The sequence below is a fragment of the Benincasa hispida genome, chromosome 2, assembly GCF_027475165.1.
Source record: "Benincasa hispida cultivar pf3 chromosome 2, pf3_genome.v1.1, whole genome shotgun sequence".
Lineage (NCBI taxonomy): Eukaryota > Viridiplantae > Streptophyta > Magnoliopsida > Cucurbitales > Cucurbitaceae > Benincasa > Benincasa hispida.
In genome coordinates, this window is record NC_143479.1 from 9,874,160 (window position 1) to 9,898,481 (window position 24,322).

General features: G+C 36.3%; 1 protein-coding gene across 7 annotated transcripts in view; it reads right to left on the minus strand.

Annotated features, from left to right (window-relative positions):
- Positions 1-24,322, minus strand: part of ATM (Serine/Threonine-kinase ATM-like protein) — a 150,700-nt gene that overhangs the window by 115,591 nt on the left and 10,787 nt on the right. For 6 of the 7 annotated variants that reach the window (XR_005480102.2, XR_005480103.2, XM_090310607.1 and 3 more), the window contains exons 11-17: positions 20,819-20,875; positions 20,559-20,628; positions 19,767-19,841; positions 11,397-11,438; positions 11,184-11,254; positions 10,199-10,247; positions 8,956-9,027 (exon numbers count right to left, since the gene is read on the minus strand). Coding sequence is in view for 5 of the 7 variants with exons in the window: in XM_090310607.1 (XP_090166733.1) it covers positions 8,956-9,027; positions 10,199-10,247; positions 11,184-11,254; positions 11,397-11,438; positions 19,767-19,841; positions 20,559-20,628; positions 20,819-20,875 (436 nt within the window). In the remaining 2 variants the exon portion in view is untranslated. The remainder of the gene's footprint in view (positions 1-8,955; positions 9,028-10,198; positions 10,248-11,183; positions 11,255-11,396; positions 11,439-19,766; positions 19,842-20,558; positions 20,629-20,818; positions 20,876-24,322) is intronic. The other variant, XM_039022968.2, reaches the window with a different exon arrangement.

A 24,322-nucleotide genomic window follows, 5' to 3' on the forward strand; every position in this document is an offset into this window, starting at 1 on the left:
AAGGCCTTCTCCATATCGACTTTTAGTATCCAACCCTTTTTCTTTTTTGCTCTGTAATCTTCCACCACTTCATTAGCAATCAAGACAGCATCAAGAATTTATCTTCCTTCAATGAAAGCATTCTGAGATGGGCCGGTAATAGAATTCATTACTTTTTTCAATCTTTCTGCGAGAACCTTTGCCACTACTTTGTAAGGTAGGGTAATAAGGTTGATTGGTCTGAAGTCCTTGATGGAGACTGCATCTTCTTTTTTTTTGGATAAGGCAAATGAAGTTTTCTCTTACACACGTGTTCAATTTGCCACTAGAATGAATGTCCTCAAAGAGCTTAGTAAAATTATCCTTGACTAAAGGCCAGAATCTTAAGAGAAACTCTGAAGTAAAGCCATCTGGACCAAGGTTTTTATTTTTTCCCAAAGATTTGAGGGCCAAAACAATTTCTGCTTCCATGAAACTTGTAGTGAGCATAGCATTCTGGACTTGTGAGACTTGGGGCCAATCTAAAGGGGCTGGTAAATACCTAATACCTGGGAATTTAGAGTAGAGGAAATCATAAAAGTTTAGGATAATTCCTTCAACTTCCTTGGATGAGTTTGTAGGCACCCCTAGGTCGTTAAGAAGCTCAATAATCTGATTCTTCCTTTTCCTTGCTGCCAAAAACCGATGAAAGAAACTAGAGTTTTCATCTCCCAATTTCATCCAATTCAACTTACATTTCTGTATTAGATCCCTTTCTTTCAGCAAATAGATTCTTAGCAATTCTGTTTTTAGTTTGGATATGTTGGCTGCTAACACTGAATCCCAACCCAAAGCGTCAATCTAAACTTTTTTTTCAGCTATTTCCTTTGACAGGGCCATTTCCTCTCTGTTTTGTGCTTTTTGGTATTCAGCTAACCAGGTTTTTAGTGCTTCTTTGACCAGCCTTAAGTTTGCATTGATGACATAGCCTGGCCATCCCTTTATGTTGCTGTTTTTCCAGGATTTCTCAATGGAAGAGACACTCTCTTTATTGAGTAACCAGCTGTTACAAAATCTGAATGGAGATGGGCCCCAATTAATAGTTCCTGCACTTAGGAGCAAAGGGAAATGATCAGAAAGAAGTCGTACCTAGCGGTTCACCTTTGAATTAGTAAACAATTCGTCCCATTCCTTGTTAATAAAAAATCTGTCCAGTAGAGATTTAGAGTTGGAATTTTCTCCCCTAGACCAAGTAAATTTCCCATTTGATAAAGGAATCTCTAACAGATTGGCTGAATCGATGAATTCATTAAAAAGCTTCATGCCTTTGGTATATCTTTCAGCTGGTTATCTTTCATGACTCCAACGGGTTAAGTTAAAATCCCCTCCTAAGCACCAAGCATCAGGGCAGTACCCTGCATTGGCTGAGAGCTCGGGCCATGCATATTTTCTCTCCTTATAATCTACCGGCCCATAAACATTGGTAACCCAGCAGACTTTCTTGCATAAGGTACGACATTTGATTGTCAAAGAATATCCCCCTTTAAGGGATTCTACAACCTCAATTTTACTGTTATCCCACATCGTTAATAAACCACCAGACTTTCCAAAAGAATCCACTGATTCCCAACCAATTTCTTTAGAACTCCAAATAGATTTGATGAAGGCAGCATCGAAACTCTCTTTTTTGACTCCTGCATAAGTACTACATCTGGATGTAAGCTTTTGAGCAGCCTTCTAAGTGCAATTCTCTTATTCAAGTCTTTAGGACCCCTTGTATTCCATGAAAGGATCTTCATTAACTGGAGAGTGGGAGGAGGCTATCAGGGAAGGGGATTTTCAGGCCAATATGAAGCCGCAGTCCTTAACTATTAAGGATAGGTGCTCTGGAATTTCTAGAGGCTGAACTGAGGTGGGGCAAAGGGTGCAATGCTCCAAAGAGATATCCTTTTCTTCAATAGAGAATAAAGCCTGGAGGTCTATTCCAAGGGCAGAGTCTTGGAGCCTTTCATCTTGATTCGAAACAGGGCAAAAATCCAATTCAGCACTGCTTACACTAAAAGGTGAGTCAAACTCCCGAATTTCTAAACTTCTTGGTTTTAGAGGGGAGCAATGTAATCCCCTAATGAAGGTGTTGCTTGACTCTGGAATTTTGAAACTGGAGCGATTGAAATGCAGAGTTTGAGGGCTGGGGAAGGCTTTATTTAAAGTTGGAGAGGGGAGTTGGATTTTGGTGCAACTTACCTCTAACAAGTCTGGGTTGCTTTCACTCTGCACTAAAATGGAAGGGTCGGAAGCCACACTTGTTGTCGTTAAGGGCCTGACATGAAGTCCTGTCCATCTATTTTTTAAGGAGGTTTTTCTCCAGGTGAAGACATTGGAGAAGTGAGCCCAAGTGTTTGATTGGTTTTGCACTGGAGCATGGCAGCCTGGGGGATTTCCAGAGTGGTAGGCAATAATATTGGAGGCTAGATTAAAAACACTGCTGACCTGTCCTTCTTTTTTAGACCTTTCAGATACCCCTGATTTATTGGGGAATAAATAAACTGAATCATTCAAATTTTAATCTTGACCTTCCTGTTGCATTTCTGACGTGTAAAAAACATTTTGGGGGGGAAGATGGATCGGCTGAAGGGCTGGTAAAGAGTTTCTTCCTCTTTATTAGATAAATTGTTGGAGACAACTTTATTTAATAGTTGAACGGCTAGAATCTTCTCTTTCATCATTAAAGACAACTCTTCGTTTTCATTTGTGACGTTTCCTCTTCCTTTCCAACTATCATCTGGCGACCTTTCCCCTTCGTCTACTCTGTTTGGCCGGAAAAGACTCTTCGGATTGGCAATCGACTGTTGAATATTTTCCATTGGAGTATTGGGGTTCCTCAAGTAGCTTGGAACCGACTGGTAGGAAGCTAAAAAGGACCAATCTGAATGTAGGGTCAGGGAATCGACCCCTTCATCCTTCAAAACTTGATTTAAACGTAATATATCTAAAGGATTTGAGAACTCTTCAATAGAAATTTCACCGGAATTAATAATAGGGGATTCCGAGCACTGTATATCCCCAAAATTCAAAAAAATACTACCAAGGCTTACATGTTTAACTTCAATAGTCGTCGAGATGTAACCACATAAATTTCTTTTAACTCTAATTATGGCTTCTTGACAATTAATGAGATTGAGGGTCTCAACAGCTATACATTCCAGACCAGGCACCAATGGCTTCAAAAGTACTTCTGCACCAAAAATCCAGGGGAAGATTTTTTATGCTCAACTAGACCCCAAAGCCTTTCATGGCTATTGGCCTTCCATGCTTTTTCGAATTCCATTTTTCAAAACGAAGATGAAAAGGACCAAATTGTTGCCATTTTCCAATAGACTCGATCAATTCACCAAGGTCTCCTTGTTCAATTCTGATTAAAGCCATATCTGCGTGCAGGGGATTTAGAGTGACTTTGGAGTTGAAGGAGCCTCTCAAAACACTTGCTATTTCCTTCCATTCATTATGTACAAAAAGCCTTGATACTAACCATAGGTTGTGGAAGTCTTCTTGGAGGACATCAGATTCCTTTTTTACCCAGAAGTAGGTCTTACTCTGTTTCTTACTTGCTTGGGGCAGGGGGCTGGAGATGCGGTCTGAGGGATGTTTGAGTAGAATGGTCTGGTAGTGAATCGATGGAGGACTTTTTACCTTTCACCACATCTGAGAAACTTTTTGTTGAAGATGCTTGAAGGTTATCAGAGATTATTCCAGAAGATGAAGGGTCTGAAGTAGAGTGACTCACCATTTCCTTGAACTCATGCCACCCTGTCACACCATCACCGTAAGGAATATGGACATTTGTTCTGCCTCCTGAAGAAGGCCAGACTGCACATTCAATGAACCATTGATTCTTGCTATGAAACATAGCTAACCGGATGAAGCCCTGATCCACTCTTTCCTTAAGGAGGAAAAATTCGAAGGTTGGCCCATTCAAAAGTCTTCCTAGGCTAACATCCAACCATCGTGCAGCATCTGAAGAGAGGAAGGATTTTTTACCACTCTTCAAGTCTTCCAGCCAGAAACCATTCTTTTCCTTCCACATACAAAAATAATGATCTGAAATATGACAGCTTTTTAGTACCATGGTGTTGCGAAAACAGAGGTGATTGGCTCAAATGCAGAGGAGGGGTTTAGCTAAAACGGAGGTGAAGGGTTCTAGAGGCAAAGGAGGGGATACAAGGGAAGAGAAGGGGAAGAAAGGAGGAGGTACCGGCCGGAGGGGAGGGGACTGGGATTAGGAAGGGGTAGTCGGGAAGGGAGGGTGATCACCTGAGGGCTTGAGGAGGGAGGAGGGAGGAGAGAGCCGTTGAGTAACCATTTCTTTGGTCTCTACGTTTCTTGACCATTTCTAATCATCATTTCTATAAAGTAAGACAACATTTAAGTGTATATTATAAAATATTTATGTAAATATTGATGCGAGAGCATAATTTTAAAAAAGAAATGGAAAAATAATTACAAAATAATATCAAATATTGAAAATTAATTACAAAATTAAAGAACATGAAATATTTGCATACAAAATAATTGTGAAATGTTTATTATAGAGTGAAATGGATACAAAAATGAAAAATCATAGCATTAAACTAACATAACATTACATAGTAAGGTTTGAAAAATCATAACATTAAACATAAGAGGAAGGTAAAAAGCATAACGTTAAATATAACACAATATAATGGAAAAGAAAGAAGAAAAAGAAAACTCTAGAAGTAGATAGAGCTTGAGAGAAAATAAGAGGAACAATAAAGAACTCACAAATTTGAGGTGAAATAATGTGAAAATTCAATAGAAAAGATTTGAATAAAAATATGTGGTTTCTTGAAGATAAAATTTTTTTATGGTAAAAGAGGAAAAACTTCCACTGAGCTAGCATAGCTAATTGTTACAAAAAAAATCAAAAGGAAAAAAAACCCTCAAAATTTCAATAGAAATATCAAAATATCGACAGGAATTTCAACATTTCGAGAAATTGGGGAGAAACCAAAATTCCCCCATAGCGAAATTTCAAGCTTATCGAAATCTCGATTTCGACCTAAATTTTAAACTATGAAACCCATGCATAATTCTTCTAAGAAAAATTACACTTTAGATCTCTGAGATTTGAGTTTAGTAGCATTTTGGTCCCTAAGTTTTTTAACTCGATATTTTAACCCTGAAAGTCTGATTTTAGTACCATTTTGGTCCATGTCGTCAAATTCTATTGATTACTAACAAAAAGCTCACATGGCACACAATTTTTATTAAAAAAATTATTAAAATAAAGAATAAAAAAGTTAACATTCTTTTTTTTCTCTCCTCTTTATGCCTTTTTTTCCTTCCTTTCCATCAATAGTTGCCACCGGTGTCACTGCCATCGTCTACTACCTCTTTTTTCCCCTTTCTTTTCTTATTTTTTTCTTTCCTCTTCTTTCCTCTTCTTTTCTTTCCCCTTCCTCCTTTCTCACTTCCCATTTCTAATTTGGAAGGAAAACAAAAAACAAAAAACAAAAAAGAAGTGGCAATGGCTATGGCAACTGATAACTTGTTGAAGTACAAGTTATTATAGCCGAAATTTCATGTCCGCTTGTTCTTTCACTACAATATGCCAAATTATTCTGGGATTTCGTCCATAAAGAATTTGAGTGCCATATGGCCCTCCAACAGCACCCTTTGGACATCCTTTCAAAATGGAGAAGGTGCTCTTGATGAATATTCCTATTGTCTACAAGGCTTGAGCACAACTCTCGTGTTTTCACCGATATGGAACAAGTTACAAGACTACAATGCATCTCTCACTTCTATTACCTTCTCTTCTCTTAGTTGGTGACTTGGTGTAAATTGATCTCCTCTTTTTGAAACTATAGTTTAACTAATCTTTTGGCCAATTTGAGAAGTTTTGCATCACATTCAATGAAATTTTTCTTCCTATTAAAGAAAAAACAAGTTATTATAACCTAAATTTGGAATAATCATGCCCTCTAATGAGGTTTATGCATCTTAATGGAAGGAATTTTCATTAGTTTGTTACGTTTTCAGTCACACGTGAGGCTTTAAGCATGATAATTTTGAGTCACTTGCAGTCTTTTATGCTGAAAAAATGATGAGATTACTGCACTGAAATGGAATCAAAGGAGCATTAGTGCCAGAATCGCACTTTCTTAAGACTTGCATCGCAATTGCATGGCACTTGTTCTCGCCCTCAAACAAGTCAGCCAATTCAAACTCATATAGCCAATGGCATAACGGGCGTATTTCGTAACCTCCTCCCGTTTTTGGACAAAACGTATAAAATGAGGTTAGAGAAAAAGGTTTTCGCAAATGTTTGAAAGCATGTTTGAGAAAATGATTGTTCTAAGCCAATAAGCAATAAGGGACAACAACAGCTTAGATAGCATACAACTTCAGATATGAATGTTTGACAACTACTCTTACCCCCATATAGTATATCATAAGTTTTTATGTGAATGTCACCCTTGCATATGAAAATGGTGAGGAGTCGCTCACTAACAAAAGTACATAAAAAGTAAACTAACTTGCATAATAAAATACACAACATGAAAGTATGATAAAAGGAGTTAAACATGGGCATGCGACCACGGGCAACACGCCATAGACAAGAATGACCATGACACCTAGCAGTTAGTTTGCGCTGCAAAAATAAGGGAAAGAAAAAGCCTCATTATGTTGATGATGCATCCACTAAGAGCCTTCAATTTGTACGTATAGAGGACATTTCCCTTGAGCTAGAGACCACCAACAAAGTTCTACTTCAACGCATAAAAGTAATCTGCCACAATAGGATATTGGTGCAGAAACCCCACATGACAACTAGTGTTTTTTTTTTTCTAAAGGAACCCTAACTTTTCATTGAAATGATGAAAGGAGACTAATGCTCAAGATACAAGTATATAAAAATAAGACGGCAAACCCTTCCACAACAAAGCATAAGATCTATCCAAAGAACTAAACAATCCAAAGAAAACAAGAGGGGACGAAACTCTAAGCAATCTCACAACTAATCAACCAAGGCAGAGACTAATCTTGAAAGGTTCAAAGAAATCTTCCAAAACAAAAATTTGCAAGGTAATCTATAACTGCAATTGATCAAAACTCCTCAGCCCGGTAATTTAAAGGAAGATTGGTATTTGAGGAATGAAGTTTGCAAGGAAAAGATAGACATAGAGAGGTTGGAGCAAAAATTTCACCCACATTTCTGGAGAGACAAAACCTGTTGAGCCAATGATTCTCTTGGACAGCAACCTATCTCCGAGCAGAAAGTGAAGAGCTTCGAAACAGAACTCTAGTTTCTTACTAGATTGTATTGATATTTACATATTCATGTTGTTTTCAAATTATTGTTGATTTGAAATCTTATTTCATTTAAAAAGTTTAATGGTTATTATGTCTTCATCTTAATTATGTTAAGCAAGTTATGAGTGGCTAGATTATTTGGGAGGCTCAGGCAGAACACCACTTACCAGGTAGCTTGTAAGTAAGGTCACGTCATGGACATCTGGGCTTTTTCTAGTGAGAGATCAATCAATATAAACCTCCATCCGTTTTGTCAACCAACCGGGGTCCAAGCCTGAGAAGGTTGGGGCTATGTGGATGACTAGTAGATTAACAGTGGAGTTCTCTTTTTTTTTTCTTTTTTTTTTCTTTTTTTTTTTTTTTTTTTTTTTTTGAAAGGGGAAGAAAAATGGAAGCTTTAAAAACTAAAAGATGCACCAAAATCATAAGTTTCTGATAAAAAACTTTAACTGAAGAAATGAAAACCAAGAGTGGAGGAAAGGATGATGAATAAGAGTGAAGAGTTGTTTACCAAATTACACTAGACATAGTGTAATGACTCATAAGCAAAGAAGGACGGATTATATTCCATCAAATCAATCACAGACATGACATCTGTTGTGCTTAACATTCTCCTTGAAAGAGGTAGGATAAGTAGGATCCTGTGTTTACTTCAGTAATGTCCATGCCCAAGCAAACAAGTGAAAGGGAGAATGGTGGGAGACCATAGCCAGCCTTTTTAATTCAATTTCTCTTCATCCACGGTGTGTTTCAAATTTTACGAACCGGAAACTATTGTATTGAGTCAGTTTTTATTGAAGTATTTGTTGAGTTTTTGTCCTGCACTACATCGAGTTCGCTTGGCTATCTTACAGTTGTACAACATTCAGTCCCTGTGTCCAATCTCAGTTTTACTCACCCAGTATTACTTGCTCTCTAAGAGGTATATACTTGTGCCCTTGGAGAGGTAAAAAAAAAATCTGCATGATTAAGTTTTACCATCATTATTTCCCTATTTTAAGCATCATAAAGGTCATAGCATGCAAGTACTCCCACGGATCAAAATGTAACTTATTATAATTGTGCATTCCTTTAGTTTAGGGTCCTCTAGTATACTCGAGCATACCTACATATATGACTCTAAGTCTTTTTTTTTTTTTTTAAAGGAAACAAAAAAAAAAATTGATATAATGAAAAGAGTCTAATGCTCAACTTACTTCAAACAAAAAGAGGGTATAGAATTAAAGAGTACAAACATAGGGCCATCTGAAAACAAGAAACAGAGTACTAATCAAGGAAAATAAATGCACTCCAATGAAACAAAAAAAATAATTAAATCTCTCGAATCTAGAATATAATCGAGTATTTGATGTAATATGGTTAGGGTGAATTGGCGTATCTTAGTCAAATCTTCAATTGATTAGGATTTTTGATAAAGGCAACAACTTTCATTGAGAAAACATGAAAAATATTAAGGTATACAAGCAAATAAAGCCCAAAAAGAAAGAGAGACCCCTCTATAGAATGGGGGTCCAGCTAACAAAAATGCTACCAATCAATCAATAAGTTTAATGATTGACCTATTAGCTGTTTGGCTGCTACATATTTAAGACTCAGCCATTATAAAAATATTGAAAAATTCAAAATTCAAAACTCAGAAATCAGTAAGTAAGAGGAATAAACCTTCAAGTTAAGAAGACCTAGAACTGCTCTCAAAAGGTTTTTCCTAAGATGGAAAATGTCCCGAAGGTCACCCTGGATGACAATAATACATCGAATAAAATAATAATAACAATAATAATAATAAAATACATGAGTCGGGAGTTCATTCCTCAATTGAATCTCATATATCAAACAACCACCAGAACAACATGGCACATCTTCAAACGGCTAACTCAATATTAAGAGAAAATGGAAATAAAAGAATTTCAAGCAAAGGAAAATCTATACTACTCAAACGGTAAATGCATCCACCCATTGTGAAGCTTAAAGTATGTCTGTTCGCTCTACATATCTTGCCTAATCAATGCAGAACGGAAAAACACCCTTTTTACTTTGACTAAACTTTGTGGAAGTGTTGGCTTAAGTACTTGCTTAGGATTTTTCTTCCTATTTTTCTCCCATAGGAAGGTTATATCTAAGAAGATGGGAAGGCTATGTCTAAGAATATTGTGCTATGAGATCACCTGTGATTTTGATTGAATTCTTAATTATGATAAATTGTTAACAAGATTGTTTTTTTCACAAAAACAGAACCAGTTCATTGATTACAACAAAACAAAAAAAAGGTCTTATTAGTTGAAGTAGTGATATAACTAAATTTAGCGTAACCCATCAACTTAAGTTTTTAGGTTCAATAGTGAATTAACATGGTATCAAAGTATAAGTTCTTCTATTTGAGCTCATTTCTTCCCATTGATATTGATTTTCACTTGTTTGACCATCTATGAATTTTCAAATCCATATAAAGTATGAACACTCTGTTGTTTTCATTACTTTCCAAACAAAAAGCCATAACAAACTAACCCCAAATAATCGAATTTTCATTCTGACACAAAAGTAATAACTTATTTGTTCACTTGGTAGTTACACCAAACTTTTTCAATATATTCCCCCTTAAGAAACCGAAATATATTGCAAACTAAAAGATAGAGCAATTACAGTTACTAGACAAATGACAAATTGACAATCTGAGCATTACAAAGTAAATGGTGATCAAGATGACATATGCAGAGACAGAAATTCCAGCTAAAGCAACTTGTTTAAGACCATTTTCTTAAGAAACCGAAATACAGTGAAAACCCAAAGATAGAGCAATTACAGCTACTGGACAAATGGAGAATTACAGTCTGAACATTGAAAAGTAAATAGTGATCAAGTGGCATATGCAGACTGCAGAGGCTAAAATTCCAGCAAGACAACTTACTTGAGACCCTTTTCTCGAGAAGTAACAAGATATTAAGTACAAAGCAGATCTGCAAGACAACCATAATCACATAATTAGATCGCACTCTACCCAAAATCCTGTGAAATATGACTAGCACAGAGTCTGAAGTCTAGACTCCTCTAGATGGCATCATAATTCATGACCATATAGTTAGAATAACATTACGAACATGCAAAGTTTGATTGAAAAGGAATTATGAAAACCCATCTCTGAGCCACCAGATTTTGTAGCCTCATTTGGATCAAATGTGTATTGCACATCTTTGATCAACTTTCCATGGAAATTACTAAATAACATGGATTCCATCACAAAACCCATTGACAATGAAAGGAGCAATCTATCTATCTGATAAACATTATGAGGTCCATTGATTTTCCAAATGTGGGATCCTCAACATGTCTCCTCAAGATGCTGCCTCTTTGGATTCACCATTCTTGGACTGAAAGCCCTTTTGGACTTCATAGACTCTAATACCATTTTAGATAACATGAGGTTCCATCTCAAAACTAATTAGCAATAAGAGGAGTAGCTCAACTATCTTAAAAACATTGTGAGGTTCATTGATTTTTCTAACGTGGGAGCCTCAAAAAAAATGAATATTTGAACTTTGAAACTAAATTATTTCATTACAGATATTTTACTAGATGATATCATGGAACCATGTGGTCAATGATGCAAAAAAAGAAAGTTTGGATTCATCCCAAAGATCAAAAAGGTAGATGCCACCGATCCTCCCCCACACTCACAACAGAACAATGCAGCTCGCTTCATAGTAATATAGGGACAGATCTTTTGAAATCTTTATGTTGTTAGTTTTTTTTTTAATAAGAAACACAGTTTTCTTAATAATAGTCATAATTATAATTTTAAAAAATATGTTCATTTGAAAAAGGGTCAAAATACTAGAGGATTCAAAAGATCTCCAATAGGACTAAAAAGGGTAAAAAAAATGAGAACAACTCACATTGACGGCATTTGTTTGAAAAATAAATGTTCCCAAACATCTTGAGGAATCACACACGTCTTCATTAAATCCTGAACAAAGAAGCTGCTATATGAGGGACTCTGAGACAACTAGAATGTTCTAGGATGTAAACAATACTTTACAATACAGTGGAAAGACTCAACCTAACTAATCAAAAGAGAAAACAAGAAAGTAAATTCTTCTGGAACTCACTCGTTCAATTATTTTTCCAAGAAGCAACAGAGCAGATTCCGCCTGCATTCATTCTCAAATACAGTGAACATCAATATAGAATAGCGTTAAAATGTATGCGTACAATCACTTTTGGTGATCAAACTAACACTTAACTAAGCTTTCATTGAGAAAATGAAAGTATATAAACGGATATACAAAAAAAAGTCCCGAAGTCTTAAAATTAACTAAGAAATGGAATCCAATCCAAAGAGAGTCTTATCCAATAGTTACCAAAAAGTGGAGAGATCAACGCCTACCGGCCCACTTGGTGTTAAATCAGAGAATATCTCATACCTCATTTGAAAACTTCTCCACATGCCTAAAAAACCGACTATTTTTCTCCAGCCATACCCCCAATTAACTGCAAAAATACAAGCTTGCCTTACTTTACCTTTATCCTCCCTTGGAGGATACAAGGCTGTCAAAGGACTTTTCCTTTATCCTGGAGAACCACCAGGGTGCAAAAAGATCCCACAAAGAACCTACCATGAAAAAAGTTTTACCTTTTCAAGGATCTTTAAGCTTCCAAAGAAGGGAGAAAGAGGAGACACTCTAGGAGGGGGAGGAGGGACGCATAACAAAGGAAAAAAGGAACGGGAGAATATATATCTATCCATTGAAGGATTAGGGGACCAAAAATGGATATCTCTCCTCCCCAAACTAAAAGAGAATCAAGAAAGGCTGATACAACCAATTCCCATCAAACTAGATCCTTCACATTAATACCCATCTAACCAAATGCAAGCCACCCTCTTCTTCAACCTTTTCCTAGCCCTAAACGTCTCTGGACAAGGTTTTTTTTTTTCTTTCTGAAATAGAAACAGAACTTTTCATTAATGAAATGAAAGGCGACTAATGCTCAAATTAATGAAATGTAAAAAGCAAAAAGAATCATAGGACGAGGGAATCAGCAGGCACACCAGGATATCTCAACTAGGTTAACACAATCATAGTGCCCTCATCATATCCCTAAAGGAAATTCCACTAATGAGAAGAAATACAAGTTTCCAAAAACTACAAATACAAAACAACAAATACAACTTAGATGAAAAATATCATAATTGGATTGAAGAGATGAAAGCATTTCAATTAAGCAAATATCTTGTATAGAGTAATTTGTGAAGGCTTTGGATAGGGAGGACCATGCTGAGCCTAAGAGATGGCTGAATCTAACAAAGTCAGTCCTCTTCCAACTTCAAAGACACTTTTAATCTTTTCTAGAACCAGGTTCCAAAAAGGCACTCTTCCAAGCTACCACACAAGGGAACTGGAAGACTAAGATGGAAGAAAAAATGGCCCACCCCACAACCCACCAAAGAAGCCCATGAATCGAACTTTGCGGCAGTACAATTAATACCATAACTCACTCTTACCCTAGTAATATTAAGGCGGGCCTAACATAGCCTATTCAAATTTTTAAAGAAGCTCCTTGGACCTAAACAAAAGACAAGAGTGCGAACTGTAGGTGTGATAAATAGACTCTAACGTTCCAAACCTTATAACCCCTTTTCCTCTTGCATTAGTACCAATCTACCAAGGACGTGAACAACCAAGAGGGTGCCTCACTTTGATCCTCACTTGACTACCAATTTATTATCTAATTAAGACAAAGATCCTATCTCAAAAGTCAAAAGGAGATTGCCTCACTTTGATCCTTGCTTGCTTACCAATATGTTATCTCCTCATCTTTTATGCTCCAAAGGTGGTTGTGTCTAAAATTGATACATGTATATAACTTTCTGTTGAAAGAAGCCAATAAAGAAAGATGTCATTGGTAAACTGAAATATGTTCTTGCTTCAAGGTGGGGTTGGATGAACAAGATTTGTTGATAACAATAGTAAAATTCTAATCCCGAGAAGACCTTATTCTTATTCCAACTCTCTGCGAGGAGTTACGTAACTCAATTCTTTGCAAAGATTGTGATGTAAGAAGAACAGGGGCTAATTGGGTAATTAAGTAATATTCTAGGTTAATTCCCTTTTTACCCTCACTTGTAATAAAACTCAATAAATAGGAACTTTCCCCTCTTGTATCAAACACATTATTCATTCTATCAAAAGATCCACAATCTTGATTCTTGGAGAGAGTTCTCCTTTTATCTCCTTTAGGCTACATCAATTGGTATCAGAGCATCCGTCTGGGCTAACGTGGACTATTATCAATGGAAGACTAGGAAACTCTTGACAATGCCGATCGCAAGAGGGAGCTTCATGAGTTGTGCTCGTTGCCAAACAACACACATCTAGTTAGGGGAACCCTTGAAATTCCAAGAAAGAAAGAAGAAATCGAAGATTTATCAAGAATTTGCAAGAATGGACTATTATCGATCAAAGAGGACATCCAAGAAAAAAATCAACAATTGGTATAGGCAAGAAAATCAAATTTACTTCCAAAAACAATGCTGGAATTCTGACTCAAGTGATTTAGAAGAAGAATTCCAACATACTAATTTTTCCTATGCTCAATTTTCTCAGAGAACCTATCATTATCCACATTGAAAATTCAATTTTAGTGATTCTAGTGACTCCGACGATGTTTCTAAGACAGTTTGGGATGGAGTAAGAAGGCGACAATATCGAAAAAAAGCCCAATGATCCAATCAAATCCATTTTTCAAGAAATCAACGTAAAAATTGGGAGTTAGATGAATTAAAGAATCATTAATATTCAGTGATGGCAAAAAAGTAACCATACTTATTTAAATATAGACTCTCCTCTCTCCTCTCTCCTCTCTCCTCTCCTCTCCCCTCCCTCCTTTCTCCACCTGCCTCTCACCCCATCTTGCCTAACGCCATTCTTCCCTCCCCTCCGATCAGCCTCTGATTAATCTCCTTACCTTTTTCCCTCCCTTTCCACACCCGAATCCCATGGCAAATAAAAGCTCTCCCTCAGCCACACCTCCCAAGAACGGCTTAGCACTGGAAGGTATAAGCTGCAAGATCAACGACATCCATTTTTGTGCTCATTTTCAAGAAGAAACCTTCATCATAGAAGATGTGGAAGCTAAGAAACACCTCTTCTTGGTAGAATCTCAGCTCCTCTGGTTCTAGGAAAACATTTCTGAACTTTTGAAGCTCCCAACCTCCAGTTTTGTCATCAATAGTGGTCATGATGCTTTTGGTGTAGTAAAGCTCTCAAAGATTCAAGTCTATTCAAAGTGGTTTTTAAGATGTGTAGTTTGGCCAGCGTCTGGAGGACGTTTTTACATTCATATTCCATCAGGTACTTCTAACTCCGATTGGCTTTCTTTTAATAATATGTTAGAAGGAGCATTAAACTTAAAAGAGAGATTATCAAGCCAAAATGTCGTTCGGAGGTCTAAATCTCTTACGCAGAAGTAGTAAGGAGAAGAAATGAAAACAGAATCCCAACTTCTACAGGAAAACAGAATTCCCACCCTTCCCAGGCTTCAAAAAAACAGAGGTCGCCAGAGTTTTGGATTCAAAAAAACAATGAAGTCCTTAAGGAAGGTTTCAGCAAATTATGGATAGTAACTCGGTTATTTGAATTCAACAATTGGTATGAAGTCTCAAAGGAAGTAATGCTTTGGGCCAATTCTAAAGTTTTGATCAATCCTCTCTCAGCAGAATCGGCTTTGATAAAGCTGGAAAAAGGAAATTTGGAAGAATTAGTAGCAAAACAAGGAGAGTGGCAGAGGATAGGACAACGTCATTTGAAATTTGAAAGGTGGAATACTACCTTACATAGTCGTCCAAGGTAAAATAAAGGTTATGGGGGGTTGGATTTCCATTAAAAATCTGCCATTAGAATTCTGGTGCAAGCAAATTTTTGAAGCTATCGGCTCATATTTTGGAGGATTAGAAGCCATTGCTTTAGAAACACTAAATTTTCTTAATGTGACTGAAGCTAGAATTTAAGTATAGAAGAACTTTTGTGGATTTTTGCCAGCTACCATCGAAATTTCAGATGAAAACAAGGGAAGTATTTTCTTACACTTTGGTGATATTGAATTTTTGGATCCTCCAGACAAGGTTAAGAAGTTTTTTAATGAAAAAGACCTTTCGAATCCGGTAGATATAGCTCGTACGAATCAAGTTTTGTTTGATGAAGGTCTTTTGAAATCAAACAAGTCCAAAGATTGGTCCTTCTTAAACTTAGTAGTCAACAATTCGAATTTCTCTAGAAATCCCCTGTTTTCAAAAGCTTTGATGACGCCAACAGAGGAAAATATTAACAACCTTTCGGATAAGGAAGTTCAGGAGTCTTCTCAGCCAAAAAATTTGTTTCAAGAGTCTTCTCAGATGGAAGAAATTGTGGTAATACCACCGGAAGAGAGGGCTGTTGAGATTCAAGTTGAGTCTAATAGTTCTGACTCTTCTGCCCTATTTAATGTGAACAAAAAGAGAGAGAAGGAAGAGTTGTCACTAAGAAGAGAGATGGAAGTTCAATTAATGGAGAGAGAATCAAAAAATGCATTAATACGCACAAGGGGAAGCTCAATAGGCATGCTCTCGGTTATCCCACCAGCCGCAACTCAATTTAATTCCAATAACAGCCAGAATATCAGCAGTTTTTCAAAAGAATTCCAACAATCTGAAAAATTAAATAATGGCGTTTTATTTTCAACAAACAGACAGAAAGTCCTTTTGAATGTTGCAGCCCCCTCGTGCCCTGAAACCTTGGATCCTTCTGCGGTTTTTTCAATATCAACAAACAAGGAAGTCCAAGAGTCCTTTTCGATTCCTTTCCTCAAAGATAAAGTTCTATTATTACCAAAGGAATATCTCGGCACCAAAATCTCTTCTTCTACACCTTCTGGTCATCTTCCAAACAATATAAGCAAGCAAAGGAAAGAGTTGCAGGCTGTTCTTTTGAAACCTTTCAGAAAACATCTCACAAGGAAGAAAACCTCTTTTCGAAATGATTGGACTTCCATGTTAAACACAGATCTTTTGGAGAATTGTTGTACTAAGGTGCAAATACCCTCTAGCCCAATTAACAAGTCAGTGGCTCTTCCCCTCGAATCATTCTCATTCTCTTTTCATGATTTTAAAGTGGGAGACTCAAATGTGTCTATTTCTCGAGGTGTATCTGAACCCTTTCAAGCAGCTATCAAAAATTATGCTTCTGATGAGGATTCCTTGCTGAGTATAAGCAGTGATGAGGAAGATATCCTAGCTCTTGATCCCTTCCAAGAAGAGGTTTATCTCGGACAGGATTATCAATACGATCTGCCCTGCCTTTTCCAATCAGAAGAGGATCACAAATTGGACAACAGCTTCCCTCCTTCCATTAAGGCCATCGACAAAGAATATATCCCCAGCAACTTGATCTCAATTGTGGAAGATTGTGATTTGATCTTGGGTTAATTCCATGGTGCATTGGAGGAAACTTTAACATGACCCGTCAAATTCAAGAACGATTCCCTATTGGAAGAATGACTAGAGGAATGAGAAAATTCAACAAATCCATTGAAGATACAAATTTGCTGGAAATTCCCCTTTCTAATGGAAGATTCACTTGGTCAGGAGAAGGAGCAACCGAATGGGGTCCAGCCCCATTTCGATTTTGCAATAGTTGGTTAAACGTAAAAGAATGTTGCAGTTTGATTGAAAGAAATTTGGAGGTAAACATTCAGCAAGGTTGAGCTGGCTATGCCATTTCGGATAAGTTAATGAAAAGCGCTTTGAAAAAATGGCATTTAGATTCAGAGAAAAACAAGAAAAGCAAGGAAGAGTTGTTGAAAGAAATTGAAAGAAGAGAAATTGTAGGGGGAAACACAGATATTGATGAGCAAGAACAAAGCATCAGATTGGCACTAATAGCAGATTTAATACACCTTTACCAAGTGGAAGAAAGAAGCCTCCTACAAAAAAGCAAGCTGATTTGGTTAAGCTTGGGTGACGAGAATACTTCGTTCTTTCATAGGTTTCTAGCAGCAAAAAAAGGAAAAATTTGATCTCAGAATTGATCAACGACCAGGGCATCCCAACCAAATCATTTAGAGAAATTAAAGAACTTATTGTAGGCTTCTATACATCCCTTTATTCCAAGGCTATTGGAGTAAGGTCAATCCCTACCAACCTGCAATGGGCAGAAGTATCAAGAGAGCAAAGCAGTCAACTTGCAGCCAGCTTTACACAACCAGAAATTAGAAGAGCAGTAATGTCTTTGAGCAGGATTAAAGCCCCCGGTCCAAATGGTTACACTTTAGAATTCTCCTTAAATTCTGGGAATTATTAAAAGATAGCTTCACGAAGCTTTTTGAAGAATTTTATGTTACATCAATTAATGGACAGCTTAGTTAGGAATGCAAAGAGGGGAACTTCCTTTTTGGAAGTGGAAATTGTTGATGGAAGGTGGTGTTTAAAATCAGAGGGTGATCAATTAATGGATGTTAAGGGTATCCTGTTGTCCAGATTACAAACCATTCCTTTTATGATCTCTTTATCAAGCCTCTTTCGCTCTCCAAGTCCCATGTCGCTCAAGCTTCAATTTCGTCTCTTTGTCAACAGCAGTCAGCAGTTTCATTCAGAAACTTTTGTTCATTGGTTGTTGTTTTTTTCCTATTCTTAGGGCTGGTCCTTTCTTTTGATCTTATTCTAATTGTGGCGAATTTTCCATTGTATTCTCGCTATTATTTTTGTTTCTTCGTACTTTGAGCATTAGACTCATTTCATTATTTCAATGAAAAAGTCTCGTTTCCTTTTCAAAAAAAAAAAGAATGGATTTTTACAGTCCAAGAAGAACGTTCAAGACTCAAAATTATTCTTTTGGTTATGAAACACGATCAAGAAAATCAATGGATGTCACTACGAGATTGAGGCATATCCAAGAATCCAACAAAATGACTACTTTGATCTTGTAGCATTGGAGGAAATAAAGAAAAGAACCAAAGAAATCCAACGTACATTGGGGAAAATAACTCAACATATTGATCAACTACCAATTTATTTGCAAGAGTTCAAGAATGGATTGATTTCATATACCGAACAAAAAGCAAAAGGATCACAATTGGAAAATTTTCAAATAGAAAATCATGAAGACAAAGTGAAGAAAACAAGAATTTGAAGATGTTGATTTGGAAATAATCAAGTGAAGAAGAAAAATCCAACAAAGAAGATGGAAGAGAAATATCGAACACCGAGCAAGAATCAAACAAGAACAACAACACATTGATTGCGGTGGAAATGGATCACCAAACTATCGAAAAACTTAAAGCAGATGAAAAATAAGACGTGATTCTTCAACAATTTTCTTTGAAATGTGGTTTTTTAATGATTGGTCCTTTGAATACGGCTTTGAATGAGCTTGAAGGAAACATCTTTTTTAGGTTTATGGCCAATGGAGAAGTTCATCTTTTGGTGGCAATATTGGATTTGTTGTCTCGAATTTATCCCTTTGATCATAATATTTTTGTTCAAAATATAGGACGTTGGTTTAGTCATACTCCGTTGAACAAGTTTATTTCCTTGTTTACTTCATAAATTGTTTCTTTTTAAAACTCGAGGACAAGTTTGCTTTTTGGAAGGGTAGAATGATGTAAGAAGAATAGGGGTTAATTGGATAATTAGGTAATATTCTAGGTTAATTCCCTTTTTACCCCACTTGTAATAAAACTCTATAAATAGGAACCTTCCCCTCTTGTATCAAACACATTATTCATTCTAATAAAAGAACCACAATCTTGATTCTTGGAGAGAATTCTCCTTTTATCTCCTTTAGACTACATCGGATTGAGTTCAAGGAGTTGTCACTAGAAAACCCACAAGAGAAACCCCATAGAATACCTCAATTCTTAATAGTATTGTCACAGGAAAAGAGCTTGTACAATACCAATCACCTCTTATTTTGCCGTCCTATAATTTTCTTAATCCATTTTATGGTGCAACGTTATTTGGGTAAAAGCTTAAAGATACTTGAAAGTAACTACTACAAGTAAGCAATATTTGTGCATTATTTCAAGAAGATTGGCTCGGATGTGAATCTTTGAATATGTTTTAGGAGGAAAAGCCTACTACAGATTTGGAAGGCTCTATCACTTATTTATTCATTTTCCTGTCTAGAATAGAAAATATTTCATAGCTATTCTCCGTCTTCAAAACTGAATACTTGGAGATCTTTTATGGTAACTCTTTTGGCCTTTCACCATTAGTGAGTTCATTTGTATATAAAGGGAAAAATATAAAACTGTTCAGATAATTGAAAAGCTTCTATTGGTATTATAAAGCTGAAACCCCATTGCATAACAAACTTTCCATAAATAAAACAAAGAAAAACAAAAAAACAAAAAAAAACAAAAACCAATTGCTCATGACATCCTTTACAGAGTATCTGCCAAATAGAATGTTTCCTCTTACAATGACGCAACAACAAACATGAACTTACCACCACAAACACATGACTAAACATGGGCAGTCCATGCATCAAACAGCTCCATATTGATTGCCATCCCTGATATAACTTCAATCCAAGTCAAATAAATTCAATCAATTTTCAATGGGGAGTCCCTCGCTCACATCCAAAAAAGATATGGTCAATGTTAATGTACTCGATACATTTTATTTTAGTCTAAATTATACATATATCTTTAAACTTTGAAGCAGGTTACAATGACTTCGAATAGATTCATATTGATCTGAAGAAAATCCAAGGAAAATTTTCTCTAAAATGAAATAAAAAATTGTTACTTGTCACTTGTTATAAAAAGAATATATTTAAATAATAATAACAATTTAAAAACCAAAAAAAAAAAACACAAAACAAAAACAAAATAAGAACTTCCTTTAAGGGAAACATCGTAAGCTCTTTCATACAAGTTTCTTCATCGCTACGAGGTCTATATGGTTCAAAAACATATGAGAATGTTTCTTGGAGTAAATAGTTTGTACAAAGATGTTGAACTTCCTTTGGGCTCTTAACTCAAGTTTATTTTCAAATTATCTAATATTTTTTATTACCAAAAGTTGGAAATCTTTCCAATAAGTTCTTTTTTTTTTTTTTAATGAGAAATTTTAATTTCTTCAAATCATCTTTTTCTGTAAGTTCTCCAATCCCCTAGTTAGCTTGGCTCTTCTTATTTTTGCTTTCTTTCTGTCCAGTCTTTCATTTACCGCATTAAAATTTGCTTTCCAATACAAAACAAAAAGGAATATGAATACTTTGAAAAGAGAAACACACCTTATCCTCGGACAAACTTTCTGACCGTTCAGTAGAATCCAATAACACAGCAGAAAGTTCTTGCAAACTCCTTCAAATTCATGTGGATATACAGGCATATGAGTTCAATGGGACAGGGAACTGAAAGTACATTCTTTCACTCGTAATAAAAAATGATCAGTCATGTGAATGAGCCAAGCAGTTAAAATGTGGAATTAAATTATCTACAAATTTGTATATTCCAAAAATTTATATAGACGTGAAAAGCTATATTAGCTTACCGCAATGTCCACAATAAACCATCATAAGAATGCCCCACATTTGCATCTTTCAATATTCTGCAACAAGCTCAAAAAAATCAAATTGATTGAAATTCTGTCCCTTGCTTCTTTTCACGTGTATGAACATTATGGTTGTGTAATGTGTTGTGTAGCTTTGGTTACCATGAACACTATGATTGAGCCTTCTAGTTTTAATTAGTATGCATCATGCCATATTACAGTGAAGAAAAGATGTGTGGTGTAACCTAGAGTGACTAAGGATGGTAAAAGGAATTGACCTCGAAATTATCTAGGATTAACTGAGGAATTGCTCAAGATTAAACAGTATTCCTACCACATCAACGTGCAATGAGTAACTTAATGTCAAACACAAATAAAACAAAACTCAGAAGATAAGATATTCACAGTTCATAAATCCTCTTGTGAATGTTACTGCGCACAAGTCATCTAATCTGGATAGTATCTCTCATTGGCCATATCAAACTAGATGAGGTGCCAATCAAATTTTAACATGATATTGTTGGAACATGCATTAATGTAGAAACTATACAACTTGATATAAGGATTGCACTGCCCGCATAAACCACATTAAAGCCTTAGGCGTAAGGAAAAATTATATTTGGTAAATTAAACACACATGTATATATTTGGGACCAGAGACAACATGAAATTAACTTTTTACATTTTAATCTCTCATTTCTGATAATTGCCAAATATAGAAAAAAAAAGTGAGGGTTAAAGAGATTTAAGATGGTTTTTTTTCATTTTTATAGACACTTTGAGGTATGATTTTGAAATGGAAACCAGCCTTTTCATTGAATTAATGAAATGAGACTAATCCTCAAAGTACAATATAGAGATACAAAATGCGAGAACAGAGCCTCGTTGAATTAATGAAATGAGACTAATCCTTAAAGTACAATATAGAAATATAAAAAGCGAGAACAAAGTTTGAGGATCAAGAGATGCACCGGACATCTCAACTAGGTTGAAACCCCCTTAGCATCCTCATCATGTCCATACAAAACGAAACAAAAACGTTCCAACAACAAAGGAAAACAAAAAGCAACAAACAGTCCAAACAGTATCAATACAACAAAAATACAGAAACTTAAGCTGGGAAAATAAAAGTGTTCCAATTTAAACATAAGTCTTGGATGCAAAAGTCTTCAAAAGGCTTGGATAATGTGCACCAAGAGGAAGCATTCCGACGATCAATTTCAAAATGGTCCAACCAGCCAAGTTGTTTGCCAAGGAACACCTTTTGATTTCTTTCAAACCAAATTTCAGCAAACAATGCCTAACCATATTAGCCCAAATCAGCCGAGGGCCCACTTTCAAAGTTGGACCTATAAGAAGCTGTTGAACATTGTCTCTAAAGACATCTCCAAACATCCAAGCGACATTAAAGAATGATAATCTCCACCAGCAGTGGACTGTATATGAGCAAGCAAAGGTGCTGCAAGTCTTCTCCTTCCCGTTTACATAAAGGGCAAATAGCTGGAGACAAACAATGATAGGGGAATTTCCTTTGCATGATCGAGGAGCAGTTTAGGTAGCCAAAAACCATAATCCATACTAGGATGTTGACACGTCGCGGGCATTTAGTCTTCCAAAGTGCCTTATAAAATGGCTTGTCCGATGGGGAAAATGGGCAAGTGTGCTGAGACGAATTTCACTGAAAATGTCCCAGATGCCTATAAGGACCATGTTCTTCTATCAAAGTTTCCAAAGACTCCTATCTGAAATTTGCCCGAGCAAGTCTTGGAATTCAATAATCTCATCATCATTGAGCAATCGACGAAAGATAATAGACCATGAGGAAGGAGAATCATCCCAATGTGCTGCAACCAAGCCCTTTGGGAATAAAGCAATTACAACCTTGGATATCAAATACTTGAAAGAGCCAAACTATCCCACGGATCTAACCAAAAAGCTATTCTGTTCCATTCCCACATTTAAAGCTAGCAAAAGCATCCACCTTCAACCAAGTACTAGAAATGCTAATCCAAGGGCTTTTCAAACTATTATCATTCTTCCCAACCCTGTGCCAGTAGTAGGACTTTGAAGCATGAAATGACAGCTTTATCCCTTCCAAAAGGGAAGAAAAAAAATGAAAAAGAAAAAGAAAGGGAGAGGAAAAAAACTCATTATATTCTAAACCCCCAATTTTTTTAATGAACTTTCTAGTTTCTCTCAACCTCTCTCAAGCTCAAGTATCACTCTCTGATGTAACCTAAAGGAGATAAAAGGAGAGGTAGTTGAAAATCAACATCCTCACATGATCCAGGTTTTACATGTTCCATGTTTATAAGTGCATTAAATACATTACAAGCAGGTGATCCTTCCGAATCATCTACAACTACCTCTTTCAAGGATGACATAAACAAAACTGATAATGGCGCAAAAGACAATGCTATTTTTGCACTTTCTTCTTCATCAATTGATAGAGATGGTTTCAACGCTCTTGGGGTGCATCAAAGAATTCACGAGAATGCCTTGAAGAGTCAGAGCGCTCTATTCTTCTATTTTCCTTCTTGTCGTTGAGTTTATTGATAGTTGATCTATCCTTTGCATTAGCTTTCTTCAATCCTGCTTGAATCACAACCTTTGCCTCCGGAAGATTTGATGCACTATCTTCAGGAGAAAAACTTGAAGTCCTTTCTTGAATTCCCAATCTGGATTTTGGAGTCTAAGGAGTATTAGAATCATCACGTTGACCATGCAAAACAACAGTACAATTAAAAGACGTGTCCTCCATATATGCTTGCACACTGCCAGACGGACTGCTTTCATTATGAAATTGAGTAGATGTTTGAGATCCCCTCAGAGACCGAATCACAACAGTTCCTGAACCACTTACAGATAACTCTTCATCTTCACTAGCATCTCCCATACCGTATGAATCTCTAGTGTTTTCTAATACATCACGTGGTGCATATCTAGACGCAGCTAGCCAGTTACCACTCTCTGCAACTCTACTAGGTGCAACCTGACCATAAGGAATTTCTGGTTTTCTTTCCCTAATTTGAAGTAAATTTGATTTTCTTGCCAATACCAATTGTTGTATTTTTATTCTTGGATGCCTTCTTTTGTCAGTAATAGTCCATTCTTGCAAAATCTTGAGAAATCTTCGGTTTCTTCTTTCTTTCTTGGAATTTCAAGGGTTCCCCCTAATTAGATGTGTGTTCTTTGGCAACGAGCACAACTCACGAAGCTCCCTCTTGTGATCAACGTCGCCAAGAGTTTCCCGATATTCCATTGGCAACAATCAATCTTGGCCCAGGTGGTCGCTCGAATACCAAATTGATGTAACCTAAAGGAGATAAAAGGAGAATTCTCTCCAAGAATCAAGATTGTTGATCTTTTATTAGAATGAATAATGTCATACAAGAGGCGAAAGTTCCTATTTATAGAGTTTTACTACAAATGGGGGTAAAAAGGGAATTAACCTAGAATATTACCTAATCATCCAAACTCCCAAGCTCGATAAATACCGAACCA